Source organism: Tribolium castaneum, chromosome 1 (assembly GCF_031307605.1).
Source record: "Tribolium castaneum strain GA2 chromosome 1, icTriCast1.1, whole genome shotgun sequence".
Classification (NCBI taxonomy): domain Eukaryota; kingdom Metazoa; phylum Arthropoda; class Insecta; order Coleoptera; family Tenebrionidae; genus Tribolium; species Tribolium castaneum.
Genome location: NC_087394.1, coordinates 10,598,718 through 10,620,307, shown reverse-complemented (window position 1 = coordinate 10,620,307; position 21,590 = coordinate 10,598,718). Strand labels below are relative to the sequence as shown.

Below are 21,590 nucleotides of genomic sequence, written 5' to 3'. Positions count from 1 at the left end.
AAAGTTATGTATGTTAATAAAGTTAATACTAGAAATATTTAGCGGCAAAGCCAAGGCTTAAGGGGCCAACATCGACCACTTAATTAAACCAATGCTAAGCTAAAGCATAGCTTAGACTTACGCTGGGCTTAAGCTCGAACTAAGGAACTGGGTCAAAAACCTCATCTTTAAAATAGCTACCTCCGAACGTAGCCTAAGTTCCTAGGTCAAATAATACACTGCTCAACAATTGAAGTGGATATTGAGAGAAATTCTAAATTTTGGTAATTCATTGTACATTAAATAACAAAAAACAATCACAGTAAATAAATTTATACTCGTTCACACTCAAAATTAAAAACTGAAGAAAATTGTCCGTAAAAAAACAGCACTAGAAGTAAAACACAAAATCGAATAAAACGTAACGAAACTTAAAAGTTCTCAAATTTAAATTTTACATCATCCCTACAAAAACCTTGTACCGTGCAGGACCTCTCCTGGCTGTTAGCAGGGCTCTTACTCAATTGGAGAGATTCATTATCAAATTGTTCATAAAATCTTGAGATATCACTTCCCAAATTCTTTGCAATGCATTAGCCAGCTCTTGTAAAGTGTCAGGAGACTGCTGGAGCTGGTTTAAATGCCTAGACATTTCGGCCCAAACATGTTCGATGCAGTTTATGTCAGGCGAACAGGGTGGCCACTCCATTCGTGTAATGCCATGGTGTCCTATGCGCTCATTCACAAATCTGGTGCGACGAGGGCGGGGATTATCGTCAATAAATACGAATCGTTTGCCTATTACACCAAAAAATGGCACAATTATCGGCTCTATCACTCTGTATCGATAGCGGACAGAAGTCATTGTTTTATTAATTAAGACCAATAGGTCTGTGCGGCCATTAAAACATATGCCTCCCCATACGCACACTAACCCGCCACTAAAAAGAGTGGTTGGATTTTCATTATACCGTTGTTCTCCTAGCCAAAATGCTAAAAAGTGTGGAAGGAAAGAGGACAACGGTACAATGCAAATGTGATGGCTTCAACCACTCTTTTTGGTGGCGGATCAGTGTGCGTGTGGGGAGGCATATGTTTTAATGGCCGCACAGACCTATTGGTCTTGATTAATGAAGCAATGACTGCTGAGCGTTCTCGAGATAGAGTAATAGAGCCGATAATTGTACAATTTTTTGGTGCAATAGGCGAAAGATTCGTCTTTATTGATGATAATGCCCGCCCTCATCGCGCCAGAATTTTGAATAAGCGCATAGAACATCATGGCATTACACGAATGGAGTGGCCACCCTGTTCACCTGACATGAACTGCATTGAACATGTTTGGACCGAAATGTCTAGGTGTTTAAACCAGCTCCAGCAGCCTCTTGAAACGTTACAAGAACTGGCAAATGGATTGTAAGAAATTTGGGATCGATACCACAAGATTTTATTAATAATTTAATAATGAGTCTCTTCAATCGAGTAAAAGCCCTGCTAAGAGCCAGGGGAGGACCTACACGGTACTAGGTTTTTGTAGGGACGGTGTAAAATTTGACTTTGAGAACTTTTAAGTTTCGTTAGGTTTTATTCATTTTTTGTTTTACTTCTAGTTCTGGTTTTTCAGGGACAATTTTTTTCAGTTTTTAATTTTGAGTGTGAACGAGTATAAATTTATTTATTGTGACTGTTTTTTGTTATTGAATATACAACGAATTACCAAAATTTAGAATTTCTCTCAATATCCACTTCAATTGTTGAGCAGTGTATTTTTGCGTTCTCTCGCTGGGGCCAATTAGTATTTCGCAAAAAATTAATATATTTATTGTATTTAGATAAGTACGAATATTTCAAAAAACCATTTAACCCGAGTTGGGAAAAATCCATTTTTAATTTTTCCCTCGCAACTTCTAAGGATCCTGGACCTTAACAGGCAAAGAAATGAGTCTCAGGTGGCGAGTAACGCGATGTAAGCACAATACGAATGAATTTGCGTGCATATAAAGTTGTGAACTCACCCGTATCGACAATGACGTCGATCAGGTCCATGCTCTTGGCGAAGGCGTCCCTCAAGTTGATGTGATGGAAGGACACAATGCTGCCCTCCCTCTTGGCGCGCTCGAGCGCCTCCCGCCGCTTGAGCGCCTTCTCCCGCCTCATCTGGTTCTTGTAGAACTCGGCAAAGTTATTGACAATGATAGGAATGGGCAACGCGATTACCAAGACACCGCAAATACAACATACACTTCCTATAACTTTCCCCAGCGGTGTCGTGGGGTAAATATCGCCGTAGCCGACCGTGGTCATGGTGATACCGGCCCACCAGAAGGTCTCTGGTATGCTGATGAACTTAGTGCCCGGCTCCTCCTTCTCGGCGAAGTAGGCGAGGCTGGAAAAGATGAGGACGCCCATGGCTAGGAACAACATGAGCAAGCCCAGCTCTTTGTAGGAGTTGCGCAAGGTAAACCCCAAAGACTGGAGACCGGTCGAATGTCTCGCCAACTTGAGGATTCGCAAGATACGCATGATACGGAAAACTTGGACGACTCGACGCACGTCTTGGAACTGATCAGTGGCGTTTTTGTTGGTCTCCAGCAGAAAGAGGGAAACGAAATAAGGCAATATGGCGAGTAAGTCGATGATATTCAGGCCACCTTTGAAAAACTTCCACTTATTGGGCGAAGCGCTAAACCTCAGAATGTACTCTAACGAGAACCAGGTGATGCAAACGGCCTCCACCATCGCCAGCTGGGGATTGTCCTGGAAGTTGCCCTTCTCGTCGTTGACCTGCATGCTTGGAATGGTGTTGAGCGTTAGGGCGATAGTGGACAGCACAATAAACAAGATGGACACGATGGCTATCACCTGGAATACAGCACCACGTCATTTACTTCCTCTCTTCCATAACCTCTACAAATCCAGACGCGGCTGAGCGAATTTATATCATCAACAACCATTCCTTTGACGAATAAGAACATGATTAGACGCACAAGACACAACTCACCACTTGAAACAAAAGCATACCGCACAACAACGGACAACGACTTTACAACAGTTGAAGAGGTGGAGACGGTGGAAGCAGCAGTGAGTTTGAAGCAAGAGAAATGAAACGAAATTAAGCGAGGGACCGATAGCTTTGAAACTTTTGACTAAACTCTATTTCAAAACTGGCTAATCTCAGTAACTTTTCGTATCAAAAATTATATTTTCAAGCAAAAACAGCTCAGTTAGGATCGCAATAGGAAAGTTCAAACTTAAGATAAAATACGTTTTGAATGTCATCCCCTACTTGCTATACATTTTAAAAAGCACCCTCTGCTTTATGAAATAACTTATAGAGTAATTTATATAATTTTTAACTTTTTTGTTTAAATGTTAAGTGTGGTATTTTTTGAAGTTTCAACTCAGAAATAATTATTTTTTTTACTTTTCAAAAATGTGTTAAAAAAGACGGTATGTTATACAGGGTGTCCCAAAACTGGCAAATTCCGAATTCAGAGCGATATAGAGAATAACTTCACTAGTTCCAACATTGAAACGAAATAAAGATTTGGGGCTTCCCCACAAAAATAAATTGGTGTGACGGTGCCCTTAAGGTGCATTGTGTATAGGGTTAGTACAATATACAAGTACAAGCTAAAAATTTTAGTATTTATTGTTATTTAAGCTATAAATGAGTGTAGAGAATAATAATGTAAAACAATTTCTAAAAAAAAATAGTTTTATTTTTGGAGTAAAAAATCGTAAATTTGTGTAATTCTTCGTAAAAATCAAATGGCAAGTGAAAGAAAGTCGAAATTTTTTACTCCAAAGTAGTGCTAATTTTTTGCGAAATTGTTTAACATTATTTAACTCCACAACCATCTACACCATAAATAACAATAAAAACTTTTAAAAAACTTTTAGTCTGCATTTAAAGAAAACGCTATTCAAAGAGTGATCTTCAAACCAATGTATCATTGTCAAGAAGTATCTGACGCCACAAGGATAGAAATTAAAACATATTTGTTAGTTTTGAACTCTTTCCTTCTAACGAAAGTCGATATGTTTTTGTTTAAATTTGCTATTGGTTGCTATTGCATTTAAAATTTTCAACAATTCTACCAAACTCTAACTGAGAAATGATTGGCTATCAACTACTATAAACAGATGAATTAATCATCTATAAGGGAGAGAAAAGGCTTTCTTTCAGTGTTTTTTATGTAACTGTTTCAACGGCCTCATCAGAAAATATTACTTTCGTCCTTTCCTATATCCAATGGAAGTACGTTATTTCTTCCCAAGGAAGGAAAATGAATCAGAAAATTAGAGAGGAAAATACTTTTCTTCCTTGCTTTGCACAGTAGAAAACAATATTTTCTAGTGAAACTGCCGAAAAACATATTTTATTTTGGTTATGAAGTTTCACTTTGCAGTCCGAACTGACATATTTTATGTTTAAAATAAATTTCCTTAAAATCAAAAAAGCCTTAAGAAAAAGGCTACAGGAAAAACTGAAAACTTAAAAAACAAAAACCACCCTTAAATTAAAAATGAATCATCCAAAATTTTTTTTACGGTTAGATACACTTTCTCCATCCCTTCCTGAAAGTGTCAAAAATTAAGGTATGCTATCTAAAATTTTAAAGAGTGGTTTAGGGGATGAAACCTATGACGTAAATATTGTTGGTTTTGAACTTACCCCTAACGTTTCCACTCGATCTGTTTTTGCTTGAAAATATCTTTACTCAATATCAAAAGTTAATGAGGTTAATCAGTTAATCAGTTTTTAATGAAGGCACACAGAGGGTGTTTTCTAAGATGTACGTTAAAAGTGATATCATTTATCTGAAAATTAGTAATCAGCCACAATTCGTTAGGTCCAGCCCAATAAAAATATTGTCAAGTTGGTCACACACCTGGTTATAACAGAATCAGTATCAACTTTGTTATTTTAAATAGAAAGCAATGTTTTGTTGAATTACTCGAATTATTTCAAGGGAGTTTTGCCAGCTTTCCCTTTACCTAAATTTAACCCTTTTCTAAATTTTTTTTTGAATATTTTTGAATTTGTAGTTTTCATTTCAAAATATAGTGGTTCTGACACTTTTAAATATTTTTTTGTTGGTAACATTTTAGGCCTTCTTTTTAATATCTGAATCCTATACCATCTGAAACACTATTTTAAAACACGTTTTCACTATTTTAAAAACACTCTTCCCATAGAAACGTGTTTTAATTTAAATTTAAAACACATTTAAATTTAAAATAAATAAAAATACTAATTCAAAACACGTTGTGCTCTAACAAAAAAAAGTTTGAATAACACTCATGCGAAAACGCTTAAAGCTTGTGTTTTTGCACTTGTATTATTAGTTACTATTTGAATTCATATTCAGACAATCAAAAAAGAAAACCTATACCTTTCTTCCAATGTGTTCAAAAGTGCAAAAATCTTAACAAACTCCAAAGTTTTAAGATGAAATTTGGAAAACTAAAAGCAGTTATAGCTCAAATGTTCCAAATAAATGCTTCAATTTTTATTTCAGAAATAAGTGGAAGAGCATTTAATTCTGCTTTAATATTAGCATTTCTTATGCTGATATGTAAAAATTTTCAAGTTATGCTGTTTTTTTCTTTAACCATATAACAGATAAATTCTTTAGTAGCCACAACTATTTTTGAATATTTTGCCAAAGAAACATATCTCATTGAATAAAAGGCAGATTCTCATTTCTATGGCATTGTGTGCGATAAGAGCTTATGATTAATGAATTTCTCAAAAACAACAATAAGTAAAAATGACTTGAAAATTATGAAACATACTAAAGAAAGAGAATGACAGAAATGGACTTAATAAAATAAAAATTGGGACATTTTATTTTAAAAAATTAAATAATGGGCTTTTAAAGTTCTGCAAGTATAACTGTAAAAATTTTGCGTTTGCTTACTTATTTTCGACATTCGAAAACATGAAAAAAAGCCCCAAGCGTTCTTATTCAGATGCCCAAATACAATTCCAAAAACGATAAAAAATGGAAGAGTTACCAATTTTTCAAATTGAAAATACAATATAAAAAATTTTTGAAGTTCCCTAAATATTTAGAAAACTGTTAAATTTAGTTAAGTTTGTTAAGTAACCTAAAAACGCAGTAAAAAATAGCTTTCCGGTATAAGAAGATTATTGCACTGGACCTAACAGCTTATGGCTATGTACAAAACTTCAGACACGTTCTTCAAATATGAGGTTTAGACAAAAAACTTTATTGATTTCGACCAATTTTTTAAAAATAGCTCGTTTGATGATTTTTATGTTCGGAGATAATGTGAAGTAATTCCAGAAATAATTCCAAAGCTAACAGCCCTCGAAATAAAGCAATTCTTAATAGAAAAAGCAAAGAGGACCAGGATTTGCCTTAGGAGCAAAGGAGAACGGTTGTTAATTGGTTAGTTTTTTAGTCCGAAAGCGTTAAAGAGGTATCGAGATAGGAAGCAATGTACAAACAGCTCGAGCCCACATGTCAATCAAAAACCAGCCTATGTTGGCTAACTATTTGACGTCAGAAATTAAACAAGCACCTACTGTTAGAAAATAAACACGAGTACTATACAATATGTACACTACCTACGCTCTGCGTTATTTGTTAGTAACAAAATTTGCAAAATTCTTCTACACTACACTAGCCTGCGGCGCGACCGTCCTTTAATAATTTTGACTAATCTACAAGCTGCGACGTTCCTCGTTTATTTACATGAAAGATATGAAGTATGCGGATAATGGCAGCGTTTGTGTGTGAGAGGAGAAAAATGAAATGACGTCGAATAGCGGCCAAAAAGACGTGCTTTGAGTGACACCGCATTTCAGGGCTCGTTATTGGGTATCTGATCATCGCGTTTGCCCATCACTATCAATAGACTGAATACAAGCGAATACACTGAAAGTCAAAACATCGAACTCTTCATCTTCGGTTTTCAGTAGACATCTAGAACAGTCATCAGCATGAACAACACCTCAGCACTCGAATTTCTCCCCAGTTGTGGCGAAAATTCGAACACTGAACAACACCCAACATTGAAGCAATTCTTTAAATAAAATCAATTAGCACACACGACATCGAGAAACTGGACCAAAGATATCCAACTTTTTATTCATCTCTCCGACATGCTTTTAGTGAGCAACAAGTGTATCTACACCGAAAATAATTTATTTACAAAAGTGCTGGTACGAAAATCAATGTCGCAAAAAATTTTCGCCTCTAATTTGGGTCGTTTTCCCCTACTGTAGCATGAAATATCATAATCAACGGTTTTATTCAAATTTATGTTAAAATATACAAGAAAACCATTATTTCTGCCAAACTTCAAAGCGATATTTTATTTAATTCAGCGAGAGAAACGGAGTTAATTTTCATTTGTTGCCTTGTTGAGACTCGGAAAAATCAATATTAGGTGAAACAGAGAACTCATTACATAAATTTGTAACCGTAATTAATTCCAGAGATGGAACGCCAGAAACTGAGTGTGAGCATTTGACAAAGTTAGATCTGATCACAAGAATTATTGATGGAGATAAATTTTTGGCGCTCGAGGAATTTTCACATTTTAAATTACGTTGTAATTTTATAAGATAGCAGGCGTCTCACAGCATCCGTATCGAAATTTATTGTAACGCTGTTTGCAACACGTGCAGCTTTTATAGTTTGCGTCTACTTTGAAATTTCATTTAACTCGATTTAACAAGATTCATTAACTCTAGAGTTATGTTGTTACGGACGGTAAAAACAGTCGAAGCAATTAGCGGTATTTACAAAATAAACACGCGCGTATTTAATAAAACATGATGTAATGACAGTTCATAAGTAGACCGACTTTTGGATTAGTTGTGAAAGCGCTTTAAACATAATGTCAGATTTTCTTGCAGTTACTTTTTTCACAAACTTGTAATAACACAGAAGCCGTATTCAGTGTCGTTGTGACTATACAAAAAATAACAGTGAGAAAAAACCAAACTAGAAAAAAATTGGGACTATTTATCACAGAGAAATAGCTTCTGTAATGATTAAATTTTGTGATTGAAGCGACGATTTTAATAAAATGAGCAGTTGCTCGTTTTGAATCTGTTAATGAATATTTTTCTGGGAATGTTTAAAGCTCATAAAAGTTAGTTACTACTCTTAATTAGGTTCTACCGCTTATTGAATTCATAGAGTTATGGTCATATAATTACAACTTCCCTATTTATTGCATCTGCGAGTGTTCGAAATAAAATTACTTGAAACTTTTACCAATAAAAATGTGAAGCATTTAAAGTTGAAAAAAATCAATTTTATGATACAAAGAAAATAGCACACTTTTACCATCAATAGCAACACTGATACAATTAAATAAGACAAGCAAATGCAAGGCCATAAAAAGCCAAACCAATATTTTGGAACAATAAAGTATGTGAACGACTCAAAAAATATCTAATTTTTTGTTAGAAGTATTAGTTTTTAATAATATTTGTGCCTGGTATAAAATAAGTAAAAAATTCGTAATTGAATGTGCAAATATTATTCAGTGTCCAAAGTTATACGAGTGTCATTATTATTTATGAAAAAGAATTCTAGAAACGGCGGATTTAAACAGTGAATATAAGAGGATTAGCAACATATTTAGTTTACAGGTTGATAGTAGTCTAAAGTCAAAATAACTCAACTTGCTTAATTTAAACTTTTAATAGTTCTGATGCCTATTTTGATTTTAATGTAAGAATAAATGTTTGGGTGCACGCAAAAACTGGTTAGCTTCAGCGCCAAAAATATCATAGATGCAAATTTTTGTAAATTTATTTCAAACATTTCCTGAGATACGTGCTACTGACGTGACGTAATAATAGAGGTAGGTCAGAAATTTTAAAAGCTAAACAAACGCTAGCTTCAATACTTTTATCTTGGCTTTTGTAATAGGCTCTTCAATGCTATAAAGTGTAGGAACATTACTTTTACAAAGAATACAATCTAAAGTATCTAAAATAATAATTTTAGCAATAATTGTAGCCAACATTTCTGTAGGTGGAACGAACATATTGTTTTCTACCCTTACTATTTTAAGCTTTAGAGTTTAGTTTTTCTTGATTTTTGTAATATACTATTGACTTATTGACACAAATTATAGTATGACCTAGTAAAATTGAAAGAAAAATGTTTTGCAAGCCTAATAACATGGAATTTCTTCTAAGTGATGAACTTATGAGACGCAACCAAAATAAAAATGTTGTCTCCAAAAGCACAATTCCTATTTTAAAACGTCATAGAAAAAAACATTATATTAAATTGTTTTTTTTTCAACCGTTGGGTATCGATTTTTTAGGCTTTAACAGTTACATAAAGAAGATGAGAAAAAAAGATAATTTTAAAATAGTAAAAGTTTTATTTATTTTTTTATATTTGATAAATGTTTGATTTTATAAAACCTTAAAACCTACAATAATAAAATCTCGAAACGTTGCTGAAAAATTCACCATTAATTTTTTTAATCTCAAACCCTATAATTTTAAACTTAAAATGATCTTACTCTTTGCGTAAAATGTTGATACGGATTTTTTAGTTGTTACAGTGAAAGCTACACTTATTTTACCGGGTATTTCAAGTAACTTTGCGAGGTCTGCGCCAGTAAAATGCAATCAACAATAGGTATATTCCGATGCAAACTTGATTACAAATTTTGAAAAATTGGGTATTTTTCTATTTGGAAGTAAAATTACCGTTGGGGGCGCCACTGAGCTAGGTCGAAAACAGTAACTATAAATGGCGGGAAAATGTTTATTCGGATATTTTGAGCGTTGTACGAATTTTGGGGCTTCACAATGATTGCATTGCCTATGCGGAATGATTATTGTATCTTTGATTCAAGAAACTTATGTTGACAAATAAGAGATGACGAGGAAAACACGAATAACGAATGGCTGTTTGGTTCACTTTCTTTATTGGAAAATTATTACAAAGACATTGAAAAGCCTACCTTTTGGAATAATTTACGTTTAAATGTATCAGCAGTTGTTAATCTTTATTGCAGTTTTGTAGATTTACCGCAGCATTTCATGATTTTTTCAGTGGAAAATTCTAACCTAAAATTCACACACTTTACTAATTTATTGGTTTCTTGAGCCAAACTTTGTGTTCGCTGTGATCCATTACTTATAATCTTTAATTAGACAACTGTTTGATAACACTTTGTAATCAAAATTTAAATATTTTTCACTTTTTATCCACTTTCAAGTTCCAACAATAAACACTTTATACCACGAAAAACTACAGAACCAAAGTGAACGCTAGTATTTACCACCACATACTTTTAAAGTGATTCTTTCTATTGTAAGTAATTAACACTATACACGCAAAATTGTTGAACAATTCATTAAATGTCAGTTAAATGTGGAATTACGAAAATTTCTTTACTGTTTTCGACATAGTTCAAAAGTCATCACCAGAGGGCGTCTAGTTAATTTTATTTCTGAATAGTCTGTTTACCATTTAAAAAAATGCAATGTTTTTAGATCGTTAGTGATTACGATAGAGCGACTATAATCATATTCATTTCGTCTCTTGATAAAACACATAATATTTCTGACTATTAATGAAACAGTGACTACTTTTTGTACCTACATCTTTTCCAATATAGTTCAAAATAAATCAGATTGATTTTAGAAAGTATCAAATGCTTTTCAGAAAATAATATTCGTACATATTTTATCACCATATTTAATCGATTATTACCCTGCAGACATTTATTTAATGTGAAAAGTGTCGATTATTTAAATCTCAAGTTCGTGCGAGATCTTGCCTTATTTGCAGAAGAAATACTTCTGAAATACATTTATTACTTTTTGAAATACATTTGATATTTTCTGAAATACAAATGACTATTCTGAGATATATTTGATGCTTTCTGAAGGACAGTTGATTATTCAGAAATAATAAAAAAAATAATTTAGGAAAATGAGGTGGTGTTGTAATGCTGTAGTTTTTCAGAAAACTATCAGATAATTGAAGCGAAAAATAGCAAACACGACTTCAGTATAGAGCAAAATGTGTTACAAAATACACTATACTAAAAAAAGTTATGTGTTCACGTTAGAAAGCTTTGAATTTGATTGTTTGTGATTTTAGTTGAAATGGACTGAGGTCATTTTTCCCGTCCTCTTTATTTGATACTTTCTGAACTACAATTGCAAAAGGTGTAGTGTTTTGTTACTTTTGTATTTTTGGATTAGGCGGAGACCTCAGGAAGTTGTGTACAACACCATGTATTAGATGTTAAAAAGTACGTAACTACAATATAGTTTTCGTAAAAAAGTCTCTTGAAAAATGCATTCGTTGAACTTTGAACGTTGAAAATTTTAATTGTGCATTTGCCTAAAATAGGTTTTCCTATTTTCTTAGAGACAATTGAACAAATACTTTCAATAATAACGATCCATTATTACATAATTTAGGATATAATACGCAGTGAACCCTTGTTTTTAGCAAATTTCATTCCCCTAAACGCATAAATACTAGAAATGTATTTAGTTTACTTTACTTTCAGTAGTAGAATTTAGTTTTTTCACTAGTAGAATAGTGCAGAATTTGTAAAAAAACCAATGAAAAACAAAGTATAACGCAATATAAATTTTTCACGTTGTTTTAAAATGCCCTTAAAAGACGATATTTTAAAGTTAAAGAATAAGTTATTTGAAGAGGCTTTTTAAGTAATTTTTGGGGCCCAGTGAAAAATTAACTAAAACGCAGAGCTAAACTCATAAAAACAATGCATCCTACTACCTGTTAAAAAATTCAGAGCTCGTAAACATACGTATCATTAGTAATCATAACTCAAGAGTTCATCACTTCTAAATAAATCTAAGAGAGAATCATTTGCAAAGAAATCTTTAACTATTTATTTTAATCCAGTGAATCAATGAATCGATTCATGCAAAAAAGTCAAACGTCCTCTCTCTAAAATGCATTTTAAAGCAGTCAAAATAACTAAAAACTTATTTCATCATGTGTAAAATCTTGACATATTGTAATAATAAATGTCTGGGTGTGACCTCAGATCTCATAACGCGGATTTAAAAAAACCTTTTCCTCTCAATGTTTAGACAGAAGCTGTAATTCCCCTAGAAAGAATTACCTGAAATAGATTAATATATTTTTCTTTTCTTGCTTGAGGAGGGGGAGGGGACTAAAGCTGTCTTTGTTTGGTTCTTTTGCTTATATCTCAAAAACGGTAACCCCTACCAATTTTTATCTCCTTACCAAAATTAAAGTGAATAAAATTTCCTACAAAATGATCCTAGCGTTATTGTTGTAGGACTAACCGTAAGCGAGATACAAGCTTTTGAAGTTTGGTGTCTACATGATACTAAACATTAGTAACTAAACATTAGTATATCATAAGTATTTAAAGGAAAATAGTGTGTATAAAGCGTCTCCCACCTAAGCTAAGAGTAATGCTTTCTTCCCTCGGGCTCTCCAGTTGAAGACCACAATTCAGCATCTGAGGATGACCCAGAAGATATGATAGAATAAACTGTTGGACTCAATACATCCAGTTTATTTATTCAAAACATCTATATTAAATTATCTATTTATTAATATTTTACTGAAGAAGACTCTAATTCAGTTTTCAATGTTTGAGACGAAGACAAAAATGCAGCATCTAAAGACGCCTCTAAAGACTTCTGACCCCAATATCTCCCCCTTTCTCCTCTAATGAAGTGTTGGACCCAATAAATTCAGTTTATTGTTAGTTTTTCAAATCACAAGACATTCTCTTTTTAAGCACATTTCTTTAAATGATTATTTTTTCCAGCCCTATAACTCTCTTATCGTTAGTCCTACAAAAAAATGCATATAACCATTTTGTGGGAAATTCTATTGGCTTTAATTTCGCTAAGAAGAGAAAAATTGATAGGAGTAACAGTTTCCGAGATATAAGCAAAATCCGAAAAAAGACTGCTTTAACCCCCTTCACCTCCTCGAGCTCGCCCCCCAACCTCGAGGACTTTTGATATATGTCTACCCAAGTGTAAAGGAAACTTAAAGAAAACCTCCAACTTTCTAAGAATTTTTTCCACCGATTTGTTTAACTTGACTGGGCTATTGTTAGTTTTTTTTCCAAAAAAGTTGAGTTATTTTGTCTTCTTTGACTTATATTATTATCCCTTAAAACATGTTGGTCCGATTCAAATCACCCTTAATAAAATCTAGTTCACCAAGTGACTTTTTTAAACTTTTGCGTTATATCCACGTGTCCAAGTACAGGTATAAATAATATTTAGATTTGATACAAAAAGAAGAATATCATAAGATGCAAATTGGCGAATTCTTTCGATCCTCACCCTGGCCGCGATCGAGGTGGTCGGTTTCTCGAGCATGTCCCAGAGCCACTTTTGGTACTGCGAGCACTTGTCCTCCCCGAACTCCTCTTCGTCGCGCTGCCTCAGCGACTCGGCTTCCTTGCGCATTTCCTCGTGCACGTGCTCCTTCCTCTGATGGTACTTGTGCTGACAACACGACTCGAGATAGAGTTCGTCGACGCCCCAATACTCTAGATCGTCACTGAACGCAAGCACGCACATCTCGTCCACCAGATGCAGCTTCCCCGTGCGGTAGAAGTTGAGTATGGAGCTGAAGGACTTGGGGTGTCGGTCGAAGAAGTACTCGTTGTCGATGAGCGAGTAGTCGTCGCAGAGCTCGCTGAGGGCCTCGTGCGTGTTGCAGTCGCGGAGGCGGCCGAGGCGCGTGTGCGGGAGGCGGTCCAGGGTGCGCCAGAGCACCTCGTGCTTGACGCCGCCGACGTTGATGCAGACGCGCCGGTTGAGCGCCTTGGAGCGCATTATCATGAAGGGCTCCGGGGGCAGCGAGGACATGGAGCGCGAGTACGGCCGCTGCAGCTGGAGCGGCAGCGGCGGCGGCGGCGGAGGCGGCGGCGGCGGCGGCGACGTCTGCGGGACGGAGGTGTAGCGCAGCCCCCGGCCGTCCACCGCCTCCGAGTCCCACCGCACGGCCAGCCCTTCGCCATCCCGGTCGCCCACCATGGACGGCGGCTGGCTGGGGGTCGCGGTGCTAGCCGTGCTGACGCGTCCTCATCCGCCACTGTCGTCACCTCCCTTGCGCTGGCTCATCCTGATCTGAAAGCGAGAGAAATATCATACTTAACGCATTATTCACACGGAACGATTCCGAAAACTGACGAAAATACGAAATGGTCATGCAAATTCCCCGCGTTCCTCGAACAAACTTACACAAACAAACTCATTTTGGAACTTTACCAGAATGTTTCACACCATCTAAAAATCGGTTCAATTCACTTAAAATACGAGAGTGTTATTTTTCAAGGTTCGATTGATTCACAAATTTAAACAGTTGGTAATATCAACTTTAAACCTAGTTGTTCAGGGTACAGGGGATCTTCAAAATTAAGAGGTTTAGAAAAAAACGAGCGACACATTCTCGGGTCCGTTTTTTGAGAAAGTTTACATTTTAGCACAATCTTACAAAATTCGTAACTTCCTTAGTATAAAAAACACACATTTGAAACAAAGATATTATACATTTTTACAGATTTAATAATGTTATCAGGGTTTTTTAATCATTCGTTTAGCTGTAATGACATAAAGTCCTATTTGTTTAAAGGACTCATAGTTGGCTATGACATTTTCAAAAAGCTTATTTGTTCCTGAACTGAAAACAATATAAATACAGTTTGATATTTTTATATACCTTTTATAAGAAATATAATTAAAATATTTTAAAGTAGTTGGCCATGGAAAAATTATTTCACATAAAAGAAGTAAATAATCTAGAAATTTTGTAAACCGTTATTAAAGTAAAAAATGTGAAATTATCAAAAATTTATTTTCAATTGAACAAACATACGATTATTGCAGATTTTAGTTACATAAAAATGTACAGAAAATTGAAAATGGTGTGCTACTATTTGATGACACTTTTTTATGATTTAGTGAAGGTAACGTTGGTAATATTATGTATTTTTTTACCGCAAATTGGATTTAATTTTGGTGTTTAGAATGACATTTTTTTGTAAAATAAAATTTTATTGACTGGCAATCATACAATTAAGAAGATTTTTCTTTTTCCAGCATTTCATGTTTAAATTAGAAAACAGAAAGCCAATGTCGCATTTTACCAAATTATTTTTTTAAATAAGATTGATAAATATGTAAAATAGTTATTCATAATTAGATCTCTCATTGAAAATATAATTTATAACAGCTAATTTTGAGAGAAAATGCGACGTTGGAGGTTTTATAGTTTTGAAACAGTTAATAATTTTTACTAATGGCAAAAATTTGATCTAATACTAATTTATCATGCTGTTCTTGAATTAATTAGTGTTTAAAAAATTACTAAATTTTAAATATTTGTTGGGTAATATATTTTTCATAGTTTTAATTGAAAATCCAAAGTTTTATCAAAGCCTACTATAAAGAAAAAGCAAAATGTTATGTTTTTTTAATATTTAAAAACAATGTATTACGCAGATAGAAATATCAAATCAGAAAAAAATAAGTTTTTCAAAAATATCACAGCCGTGTTTAAAAAAATAAAAATAAAAATATATAAAATATAAATATAAAAATAAGATTTAAAAAAATAAAAAAATGCCTGTATAATGTTTTTGTTTCAAATGTGTATCTTCTATATAATAAGAAAGAAGGAATATATAATTTTTTTAAGATTTCGCTAAAATGTTAACTTTCGTTTATAACTCAAAAACAAAAGATATTCTACTATTTCTTTGTTGTCTGTTGTCTTTAGTATTGCCTTATTGTACTGATGTACTTAAAATTCGTAAAATTTAGTGTGTCAATTGACAAAAGTGTACTTCCTAAAGCTTGGAAAGAGTCAAATGTTACTCTAATTCAAAGATAAAATCAGCAAAATGCTTCCAAGATTTACGTACTTCTTCTGTTTCTTCTGTTGTAGCTAAGATTTTCGAAAAAATCATGTCAGCAAATTTTAATGTATGTAGATAATAATAATAATGTGCCTTTTATTCAGTCTGGATGAGACTCCAACAGCTCTCACATATGTAACTAATGAAATCGCAAGTGCAATCAATAATAATTCATAACCAACAATTATTGTTGCATTGTTTGATCAAAGTAAAGCCACATATTAATAATAATCTGTGGTAAAGCATTTGATCTAGTAAATCATGTTTTATTATTATCGAAACCAAAATATATACATAGTAACGCAAGAAAATATATTGAATTGGTTTTGTAATTATTTAGTAAAGGAAACAAAAAGTAATTATTAATAATTTCATTAAATCTACATTTTAAAATATTAGAGCTGGTGTGCCACAGAGCAGTGCACTGGGTCCTATGCTGTTTTCGTTGAATATATAGTACTTATTGTATAATGTCAATGTTAGAACTAATTCGTATCGTATTCCTCAACATCATACAAATAAATATAAAGGTAGTTTTTTTTATTTAGCTCCGACACTATTGAATAGAATTATTAAATATTTACAAATGTCTCCTAAAACGTTTAGAAAAAAACGAATGATGTGTTATTGTCAAATGATGTGATATATATTTAGTAAAGTTTTTATGTAGTTTATTATAGAGCCAGTGGAAGATACCAGCTGCTAATTGTTCCCTTTTGTAAATGTACTTTTATTTTACTATAAAGTTTATTATTATTATTATTATTATTATCATCATCATTATTTTTATACTTTGTGAGCGCATCTTTTCAAAAAATAACAAATATTTATTATCCAGGGCAGGAATTACTATTTTCTTACACTGACACTACTCCCTTACAAAGATAAGTTCAGTTACTTGATCCAGTTACAGCGGAGGTAAATAAAACAAAATTGTTCCAAGTCGACTAGTTTCGTTCACTATTAAACATCTTTAAGACTGCAAGTCTGAAACCTGTATCAATATCGAATTTTTCACTTTATTATGGAAATTAGGTACTACAGTGTGTTTTTAAATGATTCTCATCTAGTTAACTTTGAAATTGGTTTACATATAGAGAAATTTGTGCCGCTCTGCTCATTTTAATCTTCTGTCAATAAATGTCAAATCTGTCAGTTCAGAAATTTAATTAAATTTTTGTAAAAATTTCATTAAAATGCTACTAAATTGTTACACCATGCACGCAATTACTTTTATTATCCAAATTGGAGACTCAACAAATCGAGAATTGTAATATTCGATGTTTGAATGCTTATCATTAGTTATACGAAGCGGCATTTTCAGATTGTACATGAGAAATTCACAGACGACTAGATGAGAATCATTTAAAAACACATTGTACATCGCCACCACAAGGTGGATAAAATAGTATCGTTTTCAACCTTTTACATTTTTATAAACTTTGCAATTTTCCCATCAATATCCTGTTTTAACTTTTAACGTTTTTCAAATAAAAGGAACCGTTATTTAATACTTACCTACCATTAGTTTGTACAAATTTTAAATGTTTTTAAAACTGTTGTGAAAAAAAAATAAAAAACATCTTAGTGTTCTACTTTTATTTTTCTCCTTTTTAAACAAATTATCTTTTACTAAATTACCCTAAAATGGTCTCACAGCTAAGTCTCTTTCCGAATTGCCCCCGTATTGTATGATAAGAAAGACGTACAATGTGAACTTGATTTTGGAAAAAACCATTACATTTGTCTATACGAAGTAAAATAATAACTTGAGTGTTGGTAAAAAGTAGTATAAGCTTGGATTAAATTATTTTTTTTTAGAGTTCATTTCTTTTACCTAATATTTTTTACGTAATATCTTAGCGATGTTTTCCTATTTATAGCCTGCATAAACCCCAAATATTGACTCTACCAGAAAAATAGTAAGTAAAATTTTAGTAGCCAGAGAATTCACATATTTTCAGGAACGTTGATACACTCCTTGATCATAAGTTCTCATAAATCTCTTCGGTTACAAGTGACATAACGTCATTTCATGCCCTTTAACTCTTAATTTAGAGAGAACGATTTATCATTTTTTATAATTTTTTACTTCAGCAAAATAATATTTAAGGGATTCACCCAATTTAATTGAGCCAAAATCGGCGTGTAATTTTTGTTTATCTGTTTTTAAGATGCTTTCTACACATCGATAACATTCGGTGTTTTGGTGTTTGTTTTTCAATTTTATGACTCGACTTTGAAAATGTTTTGGAACTTGTATTTCCATTGGAAAAAATAATAATTCTGTTATCTTATCAAGTGAGAGCGTAAAAAACACATGAGTTCTGTGGAACATATTGTGTGACCTAAATAATACATTTACCATCAATAATTATTATTATTTTAAATCAACTGTTCCGTAGTTGCACATTTTTGGTCACAATTACTGTAAGTCACAGTTTCTCCATAAAATTTAAGTGATATTGGAGATTGAACATAAACGTTCATAAAACTGAGCGATTTTCTATAACATCTCATCAATGTAGCGTAAGATTTCTAACTTCTGTTTCCCAACTCAATATAAATTCTGGACTAACAAAGTTATTGCTTCAGGTCGGTTGTGTTATGATGTGATTCACTGAAATTGGTGAAAACGTATCAAACTGTTTAACTTTCATTTCAATATTACTATCTCTAAGAAAAAGTTGCTATCACTACAAAACATAACGAGTTGATGACTTGTATTTTTAACAAGTTAATTATAATTAGACAAGAATCTAAATTTAAATTCACGTCGTAAAACCAGTTTTAAGCGAGTTTAGCGAGTATGTGAAAGTATTAGTCGGGGAAATGCTGGTTTATCGATAATAATCCAGTCCATTTACATAACTGAATGAAACTGTAATACTTCAGGTTAGCGATCGGAAAATCGAATCCCTTTTGCTAACATAAATAAAGATTCCGCGCATCAAAAGTTTACTATTTTATTTGTTGAAATTTTCATGAATATTTATGCGCAGTCAAACGTGGTGCCGACTAAATACAAATTTATTTAGCCCACATAATAATTTACTTACGCGACCAAATCCCGATCACATGTTTCGGAATAAATGGTGTACGAATACTAATTCAAAATTTTAGTAACTCGGTTTGCTTTCTCAACCAAATAATGATCGTATACGCCGTTTGATAATTTAATAAAATTTCTATTACGGCCGTAATAAGCCGTTATTTAAATTACATCACGTATCACGTACCGAGATTTTGCTTCCATTTTCCGCAACTTATCTAAAATCGATAAAGTTTTAAAGCTTTCTTCCTGAAATTGTTGCTTCCATGCAATTTACAGATGCCAAAATAAATTGTAAGACGTGACTGCAATCCAAATGTCGTTAAGAAACGACCAAATATTACGATGAAACTTTAGGCACGACACTTTGTTTACAATTTTCAGACATAAGCAACGGAAATTCATCTATTTTAAGCTTTGGTGTATCCACTTCACAAAAATGAAAAACGTGTAGCTGAGAAATGATGAATCATATTTACAATTGACTCTAAAATACAATTAACTAATTTTTAATACAGTAGACAGTTTTTCAACTACAATTAGAAAAGGTGTAGTAAAAAATAAATAAAGTTAATTTTGGTGGATGCGCCGGGATAAAATAAATAAACCCGTATTTTATTGCACACTTTATTACACTAGTTTACGATGTCCTATACCCATAGATAAAACAATGTGTAGAATAATTACCTTTAAGTCTGATACTGAAAAAAAATAGAACGTCATATTTTTTTAAATATTTATTATTATTAAACGTATCAGTATTTGACAATTTTTACATCAAAAATATCACATACAACGGCTTTTTTTGTCCTATCAGAGCCAGTGTATCTTAATGTAGACTAGTAGTAATCACCTAAGATATTTTTATCTAGAAAACCTTAATAACTTTCTTTATTACACTTGATGGAAACGTTCACCAAGTTCATCGTTTAAGCTTCTTAGGTTTTGTTAGGATAATTTAAACCCAAAGATAGGAAAAGTTGTTTGGGCTTAATTTACATTCACCTGATGATATTTTAAACCAAATAAAATATTTTGCAATTTTTTGATTACGTCAATAACGAATTCCAAAGACACCACAAACAAGATTGATTCAAAACCTTTGCAAAATTAAAAATGACACAGATTGCTTCTTTTTTGCACTGATAAGTATCAGTTTCTCTGATTGTAACCGGCAGTAATCGGCTAACATCTTTCTATCCCAAAAACGTTGGTACTTCTTTTAAAATTTTCAAGTAGGAAATATTTTTGACGTGCAATTTTTCTTATAACTCAAAATAAATTTATTTTGCTAATAATAGAAATATTTGACATTCTTTTTATTTTTTCTGAATTCCTAAATTAAATTGTTATATTCTTAATAAGTTTTAATCATTGTACAGTTGTGTTAAACCTTCTTAATTTAAAATATATATTTTTTCAATTTTTTTATTAGTATTGAGTGTAAAATCATTACCTATATCAAATAAATTTTGCAATTTTGCAGAAGATATTATTCATTTCATCAATTTTTCAGTTTTTCGTGATTTTACTATTTTAAGAATACTTTGCAGCTTCATAGATTTTTAGTTATCACCCTTTCAGTATTTTAGCTTTTCAGTCTCTTAGTGTATTGTTTTTTATTCAGAATCGAATGTTTCAATTTATTAGTGTTTCTCTTTTCCCGTTCAATAGTTTTATCAGTTCCTCAGTTTTTCAGGCGATTAGTTCTTCAGAATTTCAGTCTCAATATTTTTATTTTTTGGTTTTTTCTGCTTTTACTTTCTCTGCGTTAAAGGTTATATGTCAGTGTTTGAACTTTCAGTTTTTGAAAATATTCATACTCTTATTCTATATTAAATTAGGTTTTAATTATAAATAGTTTATGTATTTTATAAAAAAAAAATATCTACCTTGATTTTAAAATAAAAAAATAAAAAAAATAATTTATTTTAATTTTTGTATTTGTAATTATTAATTTTTCCAAACCGAACGTGTACATTTTGATAAGTTTTATGAAAAAGTTTATTTTTTGTGTAATAAATTTAAGAAAAATGTCTTTTTGACCATTTTCTTCCCATCTGAAGCAAAATCCAGTTTTGTGAGAAAAACTGGCCCTAAACCGGTTCACTGGTGTCTCATTTGTAACAGAAATGAGTAATTCATCAATAAAAATATAAAAATCCCCTCCTACTTGTTATCAGGTGCACAAAAAATTTCCTCACAAAACTCAAAATTGTACCAAATTATGTCAGAATTTTTTATGTCTTTTTAGTTATCTTAACTTAGGCATTTGAAATTTATGAGTTATGTTTTTGTTTGTACAATTTAATTATCTTTGAAATTGAGCAGCAAAAACAAAAAATTGGGTGCTCCATTTAACTTTTCAAGTTATTCACCTATAACAAAGTTTTTTTTGTTCTCAGGCTTCCAGTGTTTCAGTCTCCTATAGTTTCCTAGTGTTTTAATCACAGAATTTTATAATTTATCCTCTCTATTTCAGGTTTTTAGTTTGTAAATTTCCCATATTTCAAATTCATTTCCTAAGTTTTTCAGTTTTTCGTTCCACTGTTTTATTATTTTAGTTTTCTAATTTCTTTGTGTTCCTACTTTGCATTTCTATAGTTTTTTAATTTATCACTTTTGCGGACACACT

General features: G+C 32.4%; 1 protein-coding gene across 4 annotated transcripts in view; it reads right to left on the bottom strand.

Annotated features, from left to right (window-relative positions):
* Shab (Shaker cognate b) overlaps positions 1 to 21,590 on the bottom strand; it is a 200,206-nt gene that overhangs the window by 63,519 nt on the left and 115,097 nt on the right. For all 4 annotated transcript variants that reach the window (XM_064359909.1, XM_064359908.1, XM_064359911.1 and 1 more), the window contains 2 exons: positions 13,322 to 14,113; positions 1,995 to 2,841 (listed from right to left, as the gene is read on the bottom strand). In XM_064359909.1, coding sequence (XP_064215979.1) covers positions 1,995 to 2,841; positions 13,322 to 14,020 — 1,546 coding nt within the window. In that variant the 5' untranslated portion in view covers positions 14,021 to 14,113. The remainder of the gene's footprint in view (positions 1 to 1,994; positions 2,842 to 13,321; positions 14,114 to 21,590) is intronic.